At 39.3% G+C, this 21684-nt stretch overlaps 1 protein-coding gene across 1 annotated transcript in view; it reads left to right on the forward strand.

Moving 5' to 3' along the window:
* The window catches only part of IFT88 (intraflagellar transport 88), an 81536-nt gene that overhangs the window by 45556 nt on the left and 14296 nt on the right, over positions 1–21684 (forward strand). The window contains exons 20-24 of the mRNA XM_039527307.1: positions 1166–1281; positions 7555–7607; positions 8752–8817; positions 12075–12181; positions 17390–17450. Coding sequence (XP_039383241.1) covers positions 1166–1281; positions 7555–7607; positions 8752–8817; positions 12075–12181; positions 17390–17450 — 403 coding nt within the window. The remainder of the gene's footprint in view (positions 1–1165; positions 1282–7554; positions 7608–8751; positions 8818–12074; positions 12182–17389; positions 17451–21684) is intronic.

The raw sequence follows: 21684 nt of genomic DNA on the forward strand, positions 1-21684 counted from the left end.
GAACACTTGTAACAAATTTTGTTTCTAGTAAATCCAGAGATTAGTCCTATTAATAATACCAAGACACACACACCCCCATCAGTAAAACTAAAATCTATAGTCAATACAAAAGTTTTGCTTATTTATGTGGCATTAATCCCAAGATTAATTAAAAACAGATTAGAAGTATTCCACTAAAATAAAGTGGATATGTGCATACACGTGACTCTCTTTTTCAGATGTTTAGAGTTAGTTTATTGCTCGTCCAAGTGTAGGACTGACAGCTCTGTAGACTGGCCTTTTTATCCACAGAACACGTAAAGCAAGGGCACTCAGCACTAGCTTCCTTGCACTATTCTGACTGGGTGTTTCACTCCTGTTCTGAAAGGGACCAGCTATACAAGTGACACAGTAGTAGTTCACTCACCATGCTTACTTTTTTCCTTGGTATCTTTTCTGAGACTGCCCACAAAGGTGCCAATTGAGAGGGTATTTTGAGTGATGTAGGCAGATGCCTTTCCCTTAGGAACAGGAATGAGACTATCAGCCCATCTCACATATGTCATGCAGTCCTCAGGTTGTAAAGTCAGTGGGTCACAACCATCGCTGGTGTAATTCTGAAAGTCAGTGGAGCTACATTAAACTGGGGATTAATTTGGCCTGGTATTTTTCTCAGAAATGGCTATTTTTAATGAAAGTCTCAATTTATGTTTGTACAAATAAAATTAAAAACTTTTATACTAAAAAAAAAATGTTTTTCACTGAGTTTTCCAGCAGACTACTTGGCTATCTGAAACTGATTAATGTAATTTGTTATAGAAACATCTTGCTTAGCATTTTAATTAACTTGTTTACATACAGTAGTAATCTAAGAAGGCAAACTTTTTTGTGTGGTAGAATACTCTTTTGCTGCTGCTAACTATGCTAAAATAATAATTCTAGTAAGGATTGATGGAAAATGTGAAACTCATCTCAGGTAACTCTTCTAAAAAGTATTTTGTAATTACAAAACCTGACATGTTCTCTTTAGGGATTAGTTGGTATAGTACAGTGCTTTCATTCATGTATTACATATTTTTGGCATCTGGAGAATTAAACACTTAAGTGAGTAAGATATTCCAGAAGTAAAATAAAGATGTTGTTTATCACTAAAATTATGTTTCTTTCACCTTCCTTATTTTGTCAGTCATATCGGTATTTCCCTTCAAACATTGAGGTCATTGAATGGCTTGGAGCCTATTACATTGATACCCAGTTTTGTGAAAAAGCCATTCAGTACTTTGAGAGAGCAGCACTTATTCAGTAAGTAATGATTGTTGTTGCATGTTTAGTCAAATATCTTGTATTGAGGGTTTTTCTTCTTGTAATTATATTTCGGAGACATGATACGTTAATTGCCATAAGATATGTCAGCATTAAATACAGCTTTAGGTATTGTTTCATCAGGTTCCTCACCTTGTATTTGTTTGGAGGGGTGTTTTCCTTTCCCAGCTTTCCTCATGTGGTAAAGACTGTTGATTTAACCTCATAAACAAAAGCATCTTTCAGCAATTAATTTTGTTTCCTTGTTCATATTGTTCCTATTCTCATAAAAAGAGTGGCATTGCAGAAAACATCAAACACTAAATAAAACCACGAACAGTACAATATTAACAGCTAACAATGGATATATGTTGACAAATCTAATTTATTCTAAATTTTATATTTGACCTTAGTAAAACTGTGTTTGTGACGTTTGGCCTTAGTAAAACTGTGTTTGTGCACTTCACAGAATGAGCTACTTAAGGTAGTCTGCATATTTTATTCTAGACTTACAAAGGGAGTTTAACATACAAGTGACCTACATGTAAAAATTTGGCCAAATTTGAAACTGGAGCTCAGAGTTCAACCGAAATTATTTATAGTTATAGAAAAATACGTATTTCCTCATAAAAGGACCACATACATATTTCCATGTGGAATTTGTGTCAACAGACAAGCTAAAATTCACATAACCCCATGAAACCCAGAGGTAGCATTTCTCTTTTTGTGTGTTTTGGGAATCCTATCCAAAATCAGACTGAGCCAAATTCAGTTATTACTTGGCTTGTTTAGGATGATCTAAAATTTGACCTACTGTCTGATTCATGTATGACACTCAGGTTAAAATGCCCCTGAAAGTACAAGGAACTATTTATGTGTTTGGGCAATCCAGACACCATTCAAGAAAAGACTGTACTGCAGAAAGGTTATTAAAATGCAGCAGAAATTAATATTTTAATTGAATGGGAGAGAGAGAGTGTGTGTGTGTGTGTGTGTATAAAATTATAAAAAAAGGTTTAAAATAATTTAAAACAAATAAGGCTAGGGTTAAATGTAATAAAAAGGGGGAAAAGGCAATAGTTAAACTCAAAAGTTTGAGTAAATTGTAAACGAAAATAGAAAGACTAGGGCTAAATGCAAAGTGTATATATAGAATAAACACAGGAGTTCACATAATTTAAAAAAAAAATAGGCCAGGGGATAAGCATAAATAACCAAACAAAAAAATGAAAATAAAACTGGAATTAACAAGATTTTTGCCTATCACCACCCTAGCAAAATTGCTTGTATTTTTAGATTCTTTCTCCCACCTTTTGTCTGCATTGTCTTTGTAGATTGTAAATTCTTTGGGGCAGAGATTTCTCTGTGTGTTTGTACATCACGTGTACATTGAGGCCTCAAATACTGTTGGAGCCTTTGGGCACTAACCATAGAACAAATAACTTATTAATAATACTAAAAGCACAAGTTTGATCCAAAATATGGCAGCCTACCTGCCAAGCAACATTGGTAAGCATGACTATATAACCCTTGTATTGAGACTTTGGCTCCCCATTGATTATCTGATCCAATTCAAGATCATGTTGCTGATCTCCAACACACTCAGGCCTGGTCTACACTACGGGGTTAGGTCGAATTTAGCCACGTTAGGTCGATTTTAAAATGACCGCGCTCACACAACCAACCCCGTTCCATCGATAGGCCAGGAAAGAATTGAGTGAGCGTGAAGAGCAGAGGCAGGACGCAATGCTGAGGCTAATGGGGGAGCAAACGGACATGCCGAAGCGTCTGTTGAGGTAGCAAATGGACATGATGAAGCGTGTGTTGGAGCTGCAGGAAAGCCAACAAGAGCACAGACCCCAGCTGCATCCACTGTATAATCGCCTACCCTCCTCCCCATGTTCCATAGCCTCCTCATCCAGACGCCCAAGAACACGGGGGGAGAGAAGGCTCCAGGCACCCAGCCACCCCACTCCAGAGGATGGCCCAAGCAACAGAAGACTGTCATTCAAGCAGTTTGATTTGTAGTGTGGCTACAATAAACAATGTGGCCTTGTCCTTCCCTCTTCTGCCACCCCACCCGTGCTACCTTGTCCATTATCTAATTTCTTTTAATTATTAAAGGAAGAATGCATGGTTTCAGAACAATAGCTACTTTATTTTGAAGGGGAGAGGGTGGTTGGCTTACAGGGAATTAAAATCAACAAAGGGGGCAGTTTTGCATCAAGGAGAAACACACACAACTGTCACACTGAAGCCTGGCCAGTCATGAAACTGGTTTTCAAAGCCTCTCTGATGCACAGCGTGCCTAGCTGTGCTCTTCTAATCGCCCTGGTGTCTGGCTGCTCATAATCAGACGCCAGGCAATTTGCCTCAACCTCCCACCCTGTCATAAATGTCTCCCACTTACTCTCACAGATATTATGGAGCACACAGCAAGCAGCAATGACAATAGAAATGTTGGTTGCGCTGAGATCTGACCTAGTCAGCAAACAGCGCCAGTGAGCTTTTAAACGTCTAAAGGCACATTCTACCACCATTCTGCACTTGCTCAGCCTATAGTTGACCTGCTCCTTACTACTGTCCAGGCTGCCTGTGTAAGGCTTCATGAGCCCTGGGAGCAAAGGGTAGGCTGGGTCCCCAAGGATAACTATTGTCATTTCAACATCCCCAATGGTAATTTTCTGGTCTGGGAAGTAAGTCTTTTCTTGCAGCTGCTCGAACAGCCTGGAGTTCAAAGCTGTGAACGTCAAAGATGTGAGCATCGTGCACCTTTCCCGGCCATTCCACGTTGATGTTGGTGAAATGTCCCTTGTGATCCACCAGTGCTTGCAGCACCATTGAGAAGTACCCCTTGTGGTTTATGTACTGGTTGGCAAGGTGGTCCGGTGCCAAGATGGGGATACGCATTCCGTCTATCACCCCACCACGGTTAGGAAACCCCATTGCAGCAATGGTGGGGAGGGATAGCTCAGTGGCTTGAGCATTCGCCTGCTAAACCCAGGGTTGTGAGTTCAGTACTTGAGGGGGCCATTTAGGGATCTGGGGCAAAAATCTGTCTGGGAATTGGTCCTGCTTTGAGCAGGGGGTTGGACTAAATGACCTCCTGAGGTCCCTTCCAACCCTGATTCTATGATTCATCCACTATGACCTGCACATTTCCCAGAGTCACTGCCCTTGATAACAGAACGTCAACGATTGCATTGGCTACTTGGATCACAGCAGCCCCCACAGTAGATTTGCCCACTCCAAATTGATTCCTGACTGACTGGTAGCAGTCAGACATTGCAAGCTTCCACAGGGCTATCACCACTCACTTCTCAACTGTCAGGGCAACTCTCATCTTGGTATTCCTGTGCTTCAGGGTGGGGGAAAGCAACTCACAGAGTTCCAGGAAAGTGGCCTTATGCATGTGAAAGCTTTACAGCCACTGTGAATCATCCCATACCTGCAATACTATGCGGTCCCACCAGTCTGTGCTTGTTTGCCTGGCCCAGAATCGGCATTCCACTGTATCAACCAGCCCCAGTGCCGCCATCATGTCTCAATTGCCACAACCTGTGCTTTCAGGAACATCTATGTCCATGTCCTCATCAAAATCCTCGTCATGCTGGTGTCTCTTAACCCAGTTCTGCATATACTCAAGAATAATGCACGAGGTGTTTACTATGCTCATAACAGCAGTGGTGACGGTGAGCTGAGTGGGCTCCATGCTTGCCGTGGTATGGCATCTGCAGGAAAACAGGAGAGCAGAGTTGCAGCGGAAGCGGTGGATGATGACAGTTAGCACCGCACAGATTTCTGACAACTTGGAGAAATTTGCTATTGAGACTGAGCTCATTTACAAGAGCAGGAGAGCAGAGTTGCAGCAGAAGCTGTGGATGATGATAGTTAGCAGTCCTACTCTACTGTCTGCTGACAGCAGCACCCAGGACACGACAGTAGCAGTGACGCTGAGCTGAGCTGGCTCCATGCTTGCCGTGGTATGGTGTCTGCCTATGAAAAAAAAGGCGCAAAATGATTGTCTGATGTTGCTTTCACGGAGGGAGGGGCTACTGACGACATGTACCCAAAACCACCCGCGACAATGTTTTTGCCCCATCAGGCATTGGGAGCTTAACCCAGAATTCCAGTGGGCGGCAGAAACTGCGGAAACTGTGGGATAGCTACCCACAGTGCACCACTCCGTAAGTCAATACTAGCCCACGGTAGTGAGGACGCACTCCACCTACTTAATGCGCTTAGTGTGGATATACGGAATCAACTGCATAAAATCGATTTCTAAAAATTGACTTCTATAAAATCAGCCTAATTTCGTAGTGTAGACATACCCTCAGCTACCTAACGACCACCTTTATCCCCATGACTAGGACGTCCACCATAGCTCCACAATTCATGAGAAATGGAGACAGCTTTCTTGGCTGGCCCACTACTGTTGTGTACTTCCTTCCTCATGAGACCAGAATGACCTCAAATCTCACCATCTCCAAGATGACATACAAGAACCATCTGTCAACTTAACTTTTCCTTTACAAATAATAATGGAAGTCAACAGCAAAAACCTTTCATCTTTTAGTTAAGATTGAGACAGTATATTTATATGACTCTTCTACAAACTTTATAACAAGAAAATTACAAAAGAATCCCAAACATTAAATATGGAAATGAATAGTTAAAGTAATTTATAGAACTATTCCATTATCCCTTTTGTCCTTGCAGTCAGGTCCACATGGGAAGGTCCTTGTATTTAAAGCCTCATTTACTAACATATACTACTATATAGAAAGTCTAAAAATATAATAATTGAAATTAAATTCTAGTAAAATGCTCAAAAAGTTCTGCTTTCCCACTGGTTACTGTGTTTGTTATTAATTGTAAGGAAGGGATTGGTACTGTAAACAAAAACAAATGCAGCAGCAGCAGCAGCATGCAGCTCTAGACACAACAGACACAGAAAGAGGGGAAGGAAACAATGTTAATCAAAATGGTATCTTCAGCATTGGACATTGCTTGGTAACTGAAGTATTGTTGTTTGCCTCAGGCCTCAATTTCTCCAACTGGTCATTTACTACCAGGAAATTCCCAACCCATTGGTTACTTTATAAAATAAATGGCTTTAAAAAATGGAGACAAACCAGTGAAAATATTTGTGAAACACTGATTTAAATACTTGCTATCATGCTGTTCAGTGAAGCTGCCAACCCCTTAAAAATTTGTAATGCAGTCAGGCTCTTGGATCACATATGTTGGCACTCTTAGCCAATTTTAAAACACTAAAAAGAACACAGCTGAAACTAGAAAAAAATCATACTGATTTCATAATCTTCTTCTGGCACAGACCTAAACATTTAAGGCCTAATTCTCTAACCACTCAATTCATGAAACTTTGTGTATTGCCTCAACCCCGATCCCCAGTTCTCAATTCTGTTTTAGTGGAATATTAATTCCAATCATTCAGTGATATTTTATATTTAAATCACCCCCTTTAACTTGCATTTTAAGATGTATTTTGAAATGAATTGAGAATTGTATTTTTGAGAATCTTGCAGGGGCAAATTTTAGCAACATAAGCAATTCAAACAGTAGTAGGAGTTGTGGAGCTTAATTCTGTGCCATAAAAATGTAGGATTTTCATACCAAGTTGCCTACTAATAATTTTTATTACAATGGAAGTGTGTTAGGTGCTCACTTGGATTCCATTGCTGTGTGCAGCAGGCACACACATGTGCTGCAACTGAGAAATATGCAGCAGACTTGTCTTACATAAGCTTATTTTGCAGAACACTAGACTGCAAACAGAGAAATTGTTTGGAGGTCAAATTGGCTTGACCTGTGGTTGAACAAAAAAAATAAATAAATAATGGATGAACAATACAGCCAGGAAGGTAAAGAAAAATGCTAGATTTCCACTAGAGAAGCCTCCCTACAAATTGTTAGAATGCAATATTTTCTAGGACATATTAACAATCAGACAGGACTATACAGTCCAAAGAACTTTCCACATATGGTTTCCGTCAGCTTTGAAGAATTGCCATGGCAGCTTACCAGCCCACACATAGCTATATCTTTTTTAACTTGCTAATAATGAAAAAATGTGATTAGTTTATGTGCACTTCCTAGAAAGGATTCACCCTGAGTGAGCCGACAAGTAGAATTTTGTGAGACTGGTTTAATAGTGGATGTACACCAATACTTTGAACTTCACAGAACAATTCATCTATTTCATCATTTGCTAGTTCTGTATACTAAATGTTTTTATTTATTTATACATAGACCAACACAAGTAAAATGGCAATTGATGGTTGCTAGTTGTTACAGAAGAAGTGGTAAGTGTCTCTACTTGTTCTGTGATTTTTTTTATAATTGGTATTTTTTAACTTTATATATTTTGAATTTTTATCTACTGATCTTTTGTACATCTGCACGATGAGTTCTTGGTTCTAATTCTGTATAACAAAGCATTACCTTCCTTGAAGTCCTGGATTTAGTTACTCCTCTTTGTACTGTCTTGTACTTATGAGTGGAGCAGTCATGTGCAAGTAAAGAGAACAGGCCAAAGTAGTGTAAATAGTCATATTGTATTTGATTTATGTCAGAGCACCATATGATGTAACAATAGCCCAGTAGGAAGAATTTCTAGAGTTGCTCAGCTGAACAGACCACATTTACAATATATGTAGTGGGTACAATTTCTAGATATTAAAAAAAAATTGAAAATTTAAATTGTACAAACAGAATACACATTGCCACTTCAAGACTGAGCTCTCACCTGCTGAATTTTATAACTGGGATTCTACAGTCTGAATCTGCTATTGATCATAACCACACTGGGACAGAAACCGTGTCTTCCTCTTTGTATTGTTCAGCACCAAAACACACTTAAGATATTTTAATAAATAATATTTTTCTTTCATGCTGTCCTATTGTTCCCACTCTTTCCCTTGCTCCTTTAGAGCCTTACACAGAAGATCTGAATGACAAATTTGCAGATTTTCTTATGTTGTTTGCCCAGTTACCTGATTCTGTGGGATGGGGGGGTAAAAGCTGGGTGACCATGTGAATTGAAAGATAAAGTCAGCACCCAACCAAAATCCAGCACAGAAGAGCTTTCCCAGCAAAGGAGCAAGACAGCTTGGCCACCATTATGTTCATTAGATATGCTGGGAAAATCCCCAGTATGTCCTACCAGCACATTCCAATTCAGTTTGAGCCCCCACCCATCATTTTAAAAAAAACACATTTGAATTTTTTTTCAGCTGCACACAACCGGTTTTAATTATTATAGTCAGGTAATAATTAAAGAATGCCAACTTTAACTGCATCAGTTGTGATCTAGGATTATTAAACCACATACTCTTAAAAATAAAGCAGCTGAAAAAAGCTGGAAGGTACCGAGTCACATCAGTTTCTGGTCTGATACTGTGCCATTGTACATGCTTGTGTGTGTGATGTTGTTTATTTTGTTTGCAGGTAACTACCAAAAAGCTCTAGATACATATAAGGAGATACACAGAAAATTTCCAGAGAATGTTGAATGTAAGTTGTTTCATTGAGTGGTGCAGCTTTCAAGGTAAAGGAAACTCTACGCTATATTGAATATATCTATTAGTAATTCATATTATGTAAGTATTTTAAAAATAGAAAATATTCTCACAGACTACCTTCTTTCCCAATACTAATTCTTCACATTCCTTGTGTTAACTCTAGGGCTTGACTAAAGTAATACTAGGGCAATATTGAGGAAAGAAGATGGAAATAAACTTGCTTACTGACTTCCTTCCTCCCTCCTATCTTCTTCCTGCAGTTTTATAACTGTGCTGTTTATGTACTCTTCCAGGTATGTCTACACTTAAACCACTACCGTGGCACAGCTGCAGCTGTTCTGTTGTAGTGCTTGAATGTAGATGCTACCTATGCTGATGGGAGGAGTTCTCCTATCAGTATAGGTTATCCACCTCCCTTATGGCCATTGTAACACTTCTGGTGAAGATGATTTAATAACTCCACCTCCATGAGAGGTGATAGCTATGTCAGTGGGAGAAGCTCTCCCGCTGACATAGCACTGTCTACATGGGGATTATGGTCAGTATAATTACATTGCTCAGGGGTGTGGATTTTTCACACCCCTGAGTGACATAGGCCTGGTCTACACTGGGGGGGGGGGTTCGAACTAAGGTACGCAAGTTCAGCTACGCGAATAGCGTAGCTGAACTCGAAGTACCTTAGTTCGAAGTACTTACCCGTCCTCACGGCGCGGGATCGAAGTCCGCGGCTCCCCCCGTCGACTCCGCCACTGCCGTTTGCGGTGGTGGAGTTCCAGAGTCGACGGGAGCGCGTTCAGAGTTCGATATATCGTGTCTAGATGAGACGCAATATATTGAACTCCGGGAAGTCGATCGCTACCCGCCGACCTGGGCGGGTAGTATGGACGTACCCATAGTTATACTGAAGGAAGTGTGTAGTGTAACCCTTAGCCTGAGAGTCAGTAGTTAGGTCGACAGAATTCTTCCATCGACCTAGTGCTGTCTACACCAGGGGTTAGATCAGCATAGCTGTGTATCTCTGGGGAGTGGATTTGTCACCTCTGAGAGATGTAGCTATGCCAATAAGTTCTCAGTGTAGACCAACCCTTTAAGTTCTGTGTGTGTACTTACAAAAACATCCGTTGTTACCTGTAAACCCTACTACTGTCATCTCCCCAGACAAGATTGTTTCTCTTCTTGTGTTTGCCATCCTTCCATTTTATAGTCTACATATCTTACTGTGGTTAAAAGTTTTACCAAAACCAAGTATCCCAAAAAGGCATGAAGCATTTTTTTTTAAATTTAGTTGTTCAAGTAGTCTCTGGAAACCCTTAGAGAGTGCCAAACTGGGGATACATGGTAACAGGAAACATCACTTCATGAAGACTGATAGATGCTTCACCAGTGGCAGAAGCAGCTCTGTGGGTGAATCGAAGAGCATCACAGAGCATGGTTTGGGAACCATTGCTCTATGTTGCTGTAGCAGCCCCATGACCTCACTTATTGTTTAAAACCTCAGTACTACAACAGTCCGTTTGCCACTTACCAGAATTACATTTTTAAACAATTTAAGGCAGAACATTTACTATATTTTAAAAGTAGACTTGCAGCATTTTTTTCAGCTACTAGTAATTTTACCAAGTTTCCTAAATTCTCTTGAAGAGTAGGCTTTACAGAGGTCTACTGTAGTAGAAAAACAAAACTTTTGCCTTACTTGTCAACAATGGCAACACAAATTTTGCAAAATGGTTTCTCACTTTAAGATCTATAGGTAAAAAAAAATAAGGCATGTTAATATTTGTAGTGTGTGAATCAAAGGAGTGGACTATTTTGAAAATCTTTCAGTAATTCTAACATTCTTTGAACATTGCCGGCACAAATCCATGACACTGAGGATGCAGTACAGAACTACTAGGAAAGTAGTCACTGTTCATCATTCCACTGTTCTATTAATTTCTAAAGCCAATGAGTCAGAAGCTCTCTCATCTCCCTGTGCTTCATCAGCTGTTGTTAAATCACCTTTTAACTAGTTGTTGAGGTTTTCTTCTGTTTACTGGTTATTGATAGTTTAGCATCGTATTTAGATAGGTGTCATTCCATGCTGCTGGGCACGCAGAGACAGTGGCAGCTCTTTTCCAAATTAGGGACTGTGTCTCAAAGGAGTTCTCTCTTCCCCTAAGTTCTTCCTATTTTATCATATAAGCCTGGTCTACCCTGAAAAGTTATATCAGCATAGTTACATCCGTCAGGGGTGTGAAAAAACCACACCTCTGACTGGCATAGCTATTCTGACAAAACCCCCAGTGTACATACAGCTATGTCAATGGAAGAGGGCTTTGTTGAGGGAAGTGATGTTCCTACAGCGACAGAAAAACTCCTTCTGTCAGTGTAGGCTGCGTCTGCACTATGGTGCTGTGCCAGCATAGCCTATACCAGCATAGCTATCTCTACACTAGCACTTTTGTCGGTAAAACTTTTGTCAGTCAGGGGTGTGAAAAAGCACACCCTTGACTGACATAAGTTTCACCGACAAATGAGCCGGTATGTTGGCGGAAGATGCTCTCCCGCAGACATAGCTGCTGCTGCTCGTTGGGGGTGGTTTAATTATGCAAACAGGAGAGTTCTCTCCATCGGCATGAAGTGGCTACACAGGAGACCTTACAGCAGCGCAGCTGCAGCAGTACAGGTGTGCTGCTGTAAAGTCTGTGGTGTAGACATAGCCATAGTCTCCATAGCATAGACAACCATAGTCACATTTAGCCTTCATATCAATTTTTGAACTCTATAGAGATTGATATTAACGTAGGAGCTAAAAGGCCACCCACCATGCATCTGAAGTGCTGACTCAGCACTGGAGTAATTAGAAAATGTAACTATGCTAGTGTCCATTCTTTTCAGCTCATTGGCATTGATGACTTATTTTCAATAAAATGCTATTGGGGAATGGTTTTGCGATAACAGTTTAGCATATGTATAATGCTTTTTTTTTTTCAAAGCATTTCACAAAAACTAAGTAACTAAATTTCACAACACCCCTTAGGTATTATTAACCATTCTACAGTCAATCACAGAAAAGTTAAAATTGCTTGCATAAGATTCCAATCTGAGTTGCTGGTATTAGAAAGCAGGAACCCCTGATCCTCAGTCCTTTGCTATGTCCAGAAGACCATGCTGCTACTCTATAAATTCAGTTTTACTAGGTTAAACATACTGCTATTTTTTCACCTGCTTTCAAGCCCTTTTCTAAATATATTTTTAATGTACAATTAGGTCTACGGTTCTTAGTTCGTCTGTGCACAGATATGGGGCTGAAAGAAGTTCAAGAATATGTGACAAAGCTCAAGAGAGTAGAAAAACTAAAAGAAATAAGGGAACAGGTATGTTTGTTTTCTCCTATGAAAAGTGGATTTTTTTTTCATTTTCATTATGTAGCTTCACTGCCTAGCACAATGAATAGTAAAATAATATTTGCTATAATACTTTAGCCTAGCTAGAGTGAACGTTCACTTCCTGGTTTACAGATGTTTAAGTTGGTTTTGCCATAACTCTTGGATTCTTTGGTTTTCAGAGGTTTAAATATAGGTGCATTCTGTAAGGTACAAGGCACATCTAGTCAACTTTATCATTTTGCCTTAATGAAGTTTTTGGGCAGTGAATTTCCCTTGGCTTTGAGGAAGTGGTAGTAGTGAAGGAGGCATGACGGGGGGCACAAGACAGCTTACTGGGACTACCTCACTGTCACTCAGCTACCAGCTCTGCCCTCCATTGTGCTCCCCAGTAGGATCAAGGGCAGGTAGGAAGGTGATAAACAAAAGCCTGTGAAGAGCACATCTACCAGATGGTGATAGCAAGGATGAGAGAGAGCCCCAAAGTCTGTACTCCACTTTTGGGACTATCATAGGGAGAAGGGGTTCTGCACAACCCTCTGCAGCATAGGAGGATTGCAAAGATGTGAAGTGACTCATTCATCTCAAGGGAATGTTTTCAGGTGAATCCAAACACCTCATGGAGATGAATACAGCCTGACAACAGCTCTTAAGTGGTGTGATCTGACCCATTCATTTCAATATGTATTCTCCTCCCCTCCCCCTTCTACTTCAAAATCTACCGCAAGCCCAGTCATGGAATACCAGGTTTCAAGACAATCTTATTATGTACATGGACTTTAGAGCAAATTGAATACTAAAATCAGCTCCTTATTGGGGGAGAGGGCTGTATCTGAGAAACTTCTTGATAAATGACTCCAAATTTACTCCAAGAAATATTTCCTGGCCCCTCGTGTCATACTAGTATTCAAGGTAATCTCACTAGCTACATATATTTCACTGCATATTGAAAATGTAAAGAAGCTCATAATGTGGGGAATGGTTATTGGTAGAGCCCTACCAAATTCACAGTCAATTTTAGTCAATTTCATGGTCATGGGATTTTAAAAATTGTAGATTTCACGATTACAGCTATTTAAATCTGAAATTTCAAAGTATTGTAAGGGTCCTGACCCAAAAAGGAATTTTGGAGGGTCACAAGGTTATTGGGGTGTTGCAGTACTCCTACCCTTACTTCTGCACTGCTGCTGGCGGAGGCTCTGCCTTCAGAGTGAGCAGCTGGAGAGCAGCGGCTGCTGGCTGGAATCCCAGCTCTGAAGGCAGAGCCACCGCCAGCAGCAGCACAGAAGTAAGGGTCGCATGGTATGGTATTGCCACCCTTACTTCTGCACTGCTGCGGGCGCAGCGCTGCCTTCAGAGCTGAGTGCCTGGCCAACAGCTGCCGCTTTCCAACCACCCAGCTCTGAAGGCAGTGCAGAAGTAAGGGTGGCAATACCGCAACTCCCCCTAAAATAACCTTGCGACCCCCCTGCAACTCCCTTTTGGGTCAGGATCCCCAGTTTGAGAAACGCTGGTCTCCCTGTGAAATCTGTATAGTATAGGGTAAAAGATCAGATTTCACAGTCTGTGACGAGTTTTTCATGGCCGTGAATTTGGTAGGGCCCTAGTTATTGGGAACTCCTCAATCATATGGCCCCATATTTGCACCACAAACTCTACCACAACCCCTGTTGCAACATAACAGTTTTGAAGACAATTTCCCGAAGCATGTGGGACTTAATGCATTTAGGAAAATTGACTGCTAAACAGTAAGCAAGGCTCAGCCTTAACTTTGGTGGTGCTGCCACCCCACTATGACATTAGTAACGAAACAGCTAAGCAGATAAAACATTACCTTTTCAGATTACAACTCCAAGAGGTTCTCACTGAAATGAGTTAAATTGGTTCTGCTTTATCTCTAGTGGGTAATGGTCCACATTACAAACACACTCACTTTGCCACAACATGAAATAACTGGTAAACTCTACTCAGGAAAGGTCAGAAACTAAACTTGTATAAAAACTGGATTAATTTTTAATTGGAGGGCAGAGGTCCCTGGGGTTGTAGAGGTAGTTACTCACTTGTATACAATATCAGCACTACTTTTTCCTGAGTTCTTACTTATGCAGCATAGGCCTGCAAATATTAAGAAATGTAAGAAAAGCATCTTTTTCCTTTTTTAAAAAAATATTCACACTTTGTATACAAATACTGTTTTTGTTTGTTTTTAACGTCTTTACTTGATGATGTGAACCTGAGTTTTCTGGGCACTTTTGAACACTTACTACTTCTGTGCATTAAACTACTAGTGAAAATATTTAAACAATTAGATTGTTTAACTTAGTTGTTTAAGATTATAGTAATATCTCATTGATGTTAAAAATGTAATATTTCATTTTGACTTGATACATTAATCACTGAAAGTCCAGGGACTAGGTGCCGAATACTATCCTTCTCCATTTAATCACAACATAGGTATATAGAAGCACAAACTCTAATACAGTAATTTTATACAGCTATGGTAAATTAACCATAATTTGGAGAGGCTAATTTGCAGATGAGTGGAATGTTATGTTAATCACAACAATGCATCATTCCTACATATTCTTTCATAACACCAGCATTGCAATGCAAAATAAGGGTCTCACACTATGATTCACTTTGTGCCTCTCCAGTTGTTAGAGGTTGAGTTCTGTAGCTCAAAAATTATAAAAATCACCCCTTATGTTTCCCTGCCAAATACTGATTTCAGTCTGCAAAGAAAGGCGCAGGTCAGTTATTGCTCTCTGTTTTCAACAGCAATTAAACTCAGTTTCCCTTCCTCAATATTTCAGGCCAAGCCATGATCTCTTTACTATTGTGCCAAGTGGTGAGGCAGTAAATAGATAATTAAATATTTGTGGAATATGCCCTGATTTTCAGTAAGTCTTACTAAGATCTTGTCTACATTTGGAAATTTACCAAAATAGCTATTCTGGAAAACTCCTATGTGGCCACTCTTATTCTGTAATAAGAGTGTCCACATGGGGGCTTATATCAAAATAACTATTCTAGAATAACTATTTCTGTAAATTTCCAAGTGTAGACAAGCATTTAAAAGTATCCAGCCAGAGATCTGGAAACATCTGTGGGGTAGGTGAATATTCACCTGAATATTCCTTAGTGCATTAACATTTCCCTGGTATTTCATTTAAAAGAGATGCACACACACTGGTACTGGTACACAAATTCACAAAACCTTATTGGCATTGGTTCAAATACAGGTAGTAGCATTGTATATTTATTTCTCTACGTGAATTTAATGACTGAAAATGAGCGTCTGATAAGCTGTGATGTGAACCAGGGATAATATGTACAGACACCATATGATTTTCCTCAGTGCCTCTCAGTTCTAATATGCAACACATTTCTGCTCTTCCAGTCCTGGGCCTCTCTTGACCAGAGGCTGCCAGTTGTGCCAAAAATGATTCTGTCATCCATGTGGGAATAGGATGTAAAACAAACTCATTTCCACTTGTGAGCCATTAGAGAATTTGATCTTGCGTTTTCACAAATGAAACGCCAGCACATAGAACCTACTTGTTCCACATTAGACCCACTACCTTCATTTTCAGTTTTTCCTTTTAAATTTGCCCTTATGTTTGAAATACTCAAGAGCTTTACACAGTGCTGTGGGTATGAAGTTGGAATGCATGTGCCCGCACTTTGTATGTTATACAGTACATACCATTTAGAGACTGTTAGGATCATTTTGCAGCTGCTCAGTCTCCAGAATTTTTTAAGTGCCTTTATGTTTTCAGTTATACATGATGCAACCATTAACTGGAGGTCAAGATAAATTAAAATCAAATAATAAAAACCATGCACAAAGTAAAACTAGACCCTTTGCATGTGAATTTACATACATCTTTAGGGTACTTTGAGAAGATTGGTCGTGATGGAGGTAATAAATAATCCACCAGACACTGTTGTATTTATAGAATAGATGATGGCAAAGGCCTCAATCCTGCAAACAGTCATGCAGATGCTTAACTTCATGTGTGTAGTCACACTGAGTTCAAAGGGATTACTCCCTTCACTGGAATTTAACTAGATTATACTTCATGCTTTCAAGTTAAATATGTACATCATGTTTCCAGGATCAGGTCCTAAAATGTTAAGGCTTTAAAGAACCTCAGCTAACTTGTTATTACTGAATCTCCACTTAGCTAAACAATTTCAACTAATACTAAAATAAACTGCTTAGGAGAGTCATTTTATGTCACATGATCTACGTTTTCAACCAAAGGCCTATATAGTCCACACATCTTTTTTAAACAGGCTCTTAATTTTATACACTGAATTTAGATAGAACTTTTTAAAAAATAAATTAACAGATGGAGGCTCTAAATATTGAATCTTTGCAACTGTCCATCAAAAAGCTCCTTATTAAGATGTACATTTTCTGTAATTGACAAGATATATGCATCTGAATATTGGGATTACGAAATCAGAGGCCCAATCAATCGTGCAATACAGAGGTATTGCTTGGACAAAATAACAGTAACATTTTTAAATAATCCTAAAAATAACACAGCTGGAAGGTGTTTGTGGTCCTTTCCTCATTCCAAGAAAGTTGACTTTTTAAACATAGTTTTTATAATATTTACCATTGCCTTCATGTTAGATTTAGCACTCAACGACAAATTAAATTAACTTTTTTCCTGACATACAGTGCTGTGCCAAATATTAGAAATTTAAGACCTGTGGGGTAAATATTTCTCTTTCTAAATTTTCTTCCTCTCCACTTGAATCTTTACAATAATAAAACACTTCTTGGATTTACAAGATGTTAGTAGGCAAATACTACTTTGAACTCATGTAGAGCGGGATACCTTGAAAATTTTTTCAGCCGTACTAATCAAAACTTCATGTAAGGTATTTTTCTTCTTATATAAATGTTATCTGAAAGAACAGATTTTATTGAATTTTTTCGTTTGAACTTCATTAGTTCTGTGTAAACATTGTATTTAACTCTGATTTTAAATGCAACTTTTTGTACTGAAGAAACAAGATTTTAGTTGCACAATACAATATTACTGTAATTTAATTCCAATTTAGTGTTCTCTACTGTTTATAGCAGTAAATTGAATTTTGAGCTTCAGCAATTCTATCTAATATAATTATGCTAAATAGGGTTTTTGTGTATATTCCTTCAAATTTATTTCACTGTTGTTCTAGCGTGTTAAATCTGGCAGAGATGGCAGTGCGCGTAGCCGCAGAGAAGGGAGTGGTAGCGGGGGTAAGTACTTAGAATAACAACTTTGCTTAAGTGTTGGAGTTGTCAAAGTTCTAAAAGAAGAGTTTTTCTTAAAGTGTTGTAAACCCTTTTATATTTATACAAGTACATATTGAGTAATGCATAAATATTATTTTGCAAACTTCACTTAAATTTTTTAGCTCCTTTGGTCTTAGAATTGTGAATATTAATAAATCGCCACTAATATGGTAGCTTTTTTGTTTTGTTTTAGGGTTTATATAGCACATACAGGTCTCATGGTTTTCCTAAAAATAAATTTGTGGCCTGTTTATAAAATAGTTTAACTGAACACTGTTTGAATGTTACATTTTGGATGAACAACACTTATTTTAAAGAGTCATTGTCAAGTGCCCTGAGAAAGAGGAAAAAATAGCTATAAGAACGGGTTTGTAAAATGCTTCTGTGAATTGTTTTTAATTGGGGAGATTTTTGCAATGACTTGCAGACACTTCCTCACAATCCTAAAACTCAGAACTGGTTCTCTGGTCAACAATACTGGGACAAATTCAGATTTACAGTTCAGCATAACCACCTTGATTTACAGATGTCAAGTCCAATAGATGCAGATGCAACAGAAAATCAGCTTTTCAAAAAATCTATCAGGGATCAGATGATTTTATAAACAAAGATGATCACTATAATGTGTAAGTGGCCCAAGAGAAATTTAGCATAGTGCCATAAATTAGGAAATACAGGGTTTTTTTTCATAGATGCTATAAAAAAGACATTTTGCACTGATCACACACAAAAGTGAATGCCACTGTGCGTGTGTGAATGGTCACATCACATTACTCATAAATGGCAAAGCCATGAGTGACTTATGCAGGTACCAAATATGTGCGTAGAAAGCCTTCATACCACCTATCATACATTCTGCTTACATTTCCTGTTACAGAAAACCAATGTGTGGAATGGTTCAGGAAGTTTGTTTTTTTTAATAAAAATTGGACTATTTTTCTTGTCCTTCCACCTGCAAAGCCAGATGTCTTAATTACCACTTATCCAACTGTACAAGGCTCATAAAAAGCCATGAAAACCACTAACATAACCCAGAATAGCTTTTCATTACTTAAATATTTTACATCTATGAAGTCTCCTATCTTAGGATCTTACAGGGCTAGAACGGAGTCCTGGGGTGCCTTAGGAAAGGGGTTATCTTTCTATTTTGCAGTGGTATGAAGCCCCCATTTTTAGCTCTGCAGTCCTACGAGATAGACTTTGAATTAATTATATTTTTATACAGAAAAACCCCATCACTTGTCGGGGATTGTTGTTTTGGGCCTCAGGCTAAGATAATTTTAATTCCTCATGTTGATAGGAGGGAGAGAAGAAAACATTTCTGAGACAGCTTTTTGAGTCTGCTCAGGGGTTGGAAATATTAGAATAAAACCTACAGAGATCGATTAGTGAGCAATGTGCAGGTCAAGCAGTCAAAAGTGCATGATAAACAATACATAGTTCTGCAATTTATTGCATAGATATGACTGCCACACGTGTATGTATGTGGATGTTTTAGTCAGCTTTATCACACACACCTGTACTGTCACCTAACATTTATTCACACTAATTACATCTGAAGTTATAGGAAACTGTTATACCTAGAAAACATATCATAATATCATTTCAGATTGCCTCTTTTTCTGATAACTGATTTTTGGGTTCTTGTCACCTGTATAAATCTTGGAGATTCATGATCCTTATGAAATTCATGGTTGTGAAAAACACATCATGGATCGTGAAATCTGCTCTTGACCATAAAATCTGCTCTCCCCTGTGAAATCTGGCTGTTGTAGGGGGCTCACAGTATTGCCACCCTTACTTCTTTGCTGCCTTCAGAGCTGGGTGGCTGGAGTATATAGAGTGGTGGCTGCTAACAGGCACCCAGTTCTGAAGGCAGTGCTAACGCCAGCAGCAGCACAGAAGTGAGGGTGGCATGGTATGTGGGGGGCAGGGCCAGCCTTACGGGTGGGTGACGGCTTAGCTGGGAAGAGATGGAACTTCCTCTTTCCCTGCATGATCCACTCCCGGGGCCAGGTCAGACTCAGCTCCAGGAACGTCCCCTGGCTGCAGGAAACTCCACAGCTGCTGTCTAGGGGACCAGCTCCAAAGGCAGTGATGCCGCCAGCAGCAGCACAGAAGTAAGGGTGGCAATACTACATCCCCTCAACAGTATCCATGCAACCACCCCACACAACCCCCTTTTGCGTCAGGACCCCCATGGTTACACCACCATGAAATTTCAGATGTTTAAAATCCTATGATTGTGAAATTTACCAAAACAGCCCATGAATTTGGTAGGGACCTACCTATGAACCCTAAGGAAGAAATTCACTATAGTGGGCTGGGCCCAAACAAAGTCCTCTGCACCTATAGTCTGGTCACAAAGTAGTCATGCAGGATAACCTGTGGACCCCATGCTTGTTTAGGTAGAAATGGAGGGCAGCATTGGGGTCAGACCAAAGGATTCAGACTTGTGCAGAACAATAGCCCTGATATCCATGTACGTGTTGCAAAGGGGCCCTTTCCTCTTTCACAGCTACATTCTGTCATCGTATGTACCCTTGTTAGTGAAAGAGTGGAACATTACCTGAGAGAGAAAGGGATGTTTGGTAGCTTAATAAATAAGGATGTAAATGCAAGAGGACAGCTAGTAGGGGAAATAAGAAAGATCCTAGCTGAGAAGAAGTTAAGACAGCATTAAAGACCCTGAGCTAGCATTTTGTCAATACTTCTCTTAAGGACAAAAAATATATGTGGAAAATGGAAAGAGAGTTGAACTCATTAGGAACTTCTACCACAAGCTCTAGTCATTCTAAGGCACTGAGTTTTTTCAACTCCACAGATTCATACATCCGCCATAGACCACATGTAGAGAAACGCATGGACGCTTGGAACGCTATTGTAAGAGATCAAATCTCATAAGAGCAATGGGTCCAAGTTGAGCTATAGCTGGGCACTCTTCCATATTGATTTCGATTTTTGTGCAAAGTTCTGCAGTTATTGTATTTAACTCCTGAGAGACTGAAAAGAATTTAGGCTTTGGAAACAAACTTTTGTAGGAAAAGGTTCTAAGGATGCTCATTTATGCAAATTTGGTGCAACTGACCAAAAATCAAACAGTTTTTTAAACAGCTCAACAAATAAGCAGTATTACAAAGGAGGCTCTGTCCTGAGCCTGGAGGTATTTCTACTGGGGCTCCCAATTAAGAGTTGAGGCAAGATGTACTACTTAAACTTTTCAGAAGCAGTCAAAAGCACCACAGATAGATTGATAACTGGGTATGCTAGCCCTGTGAAACACTATCGGTGAAGAAGTTGGCACACAAGAGGCAATAGACATAAGGACTGTATTGTAGTATAGCTCCCATTTACAAACTTGCAGTAAGATCCAGTGGGACCAGAAGTCCTAAATAGTCATTTTTTCTGTGCTTGGCGTAGCTCAGGGGTCGGCAACCTTTCAGAAGCAGTGTGCCGAGTCTTCATTTATTCACTCTAATTTAAGGTTTTGCGTGCCAGTAATACATTTTAATGTTTTTAGAAGGTCTCTTTCTATAAGTCTATAATATATAACTAAACTCTTGTTGTATGTAAAGTAAATAAGGGCTTTAAAATGTTTAAGAAGCTTCATTTAAAATTAAATTAAAATGCAGAGCCCCCCCAGACTGGTGGCCAGGACCTGGGCAGTGTGAGTGCCACTGAAAATCAGCTCGCATGCCGAAGGCGGCACCGGTGCCATAGGTTGCCTACTCCTGGTGTAGCTTAACAGGATTGCAAGTCTGTTTTTCACAGTTTAAAAATTCTATATACACAATCTGCCTGAGGCACACGAATAACACAAATGTGGGTTACTTTATTCAAGATTTTTGGATATGTTTATTGCTAAAAAAAATAAATTCACAAATTTGGGGATTCGTTTTCTCAGTTTCCTTACAAAGACCAGTGGGGATCATTTTCCTGAATTTTTTAAGAGATTTGATGTCATTAGCTGATCCAGGAGAAATGTGGAATCCTGAACTCAGTTCTTGTCTGCTGAGTAAAAGGGGATTGTTTTTACATACTATTTTTTATAATTTTTAACTTTACTCTCTTGCAGCCAAACATGCCTATGTTTCTTTGTTTATTAGTTTTCATAGACTTTTTCAAATGTTTTATCCATATCTGCTTACTTATTGTTAAGGTTAAGATTCTGTCACAGGTATTTTTATTAAAATCAGGG

Source organism: Mauremys reevesii, linkage group 1 (assembly GCF_016161935.1).
Source record: "Mauremys reevesii isolate NIE-2019 linkage group 1, ASM1616193v1, whole genome shotgun sequence".
Lineage (NCBI taxonomy): Eukaryota > Metazoa > Chordata > Testudines > Geoemydidae > Mauremys > Mauremys reevesii.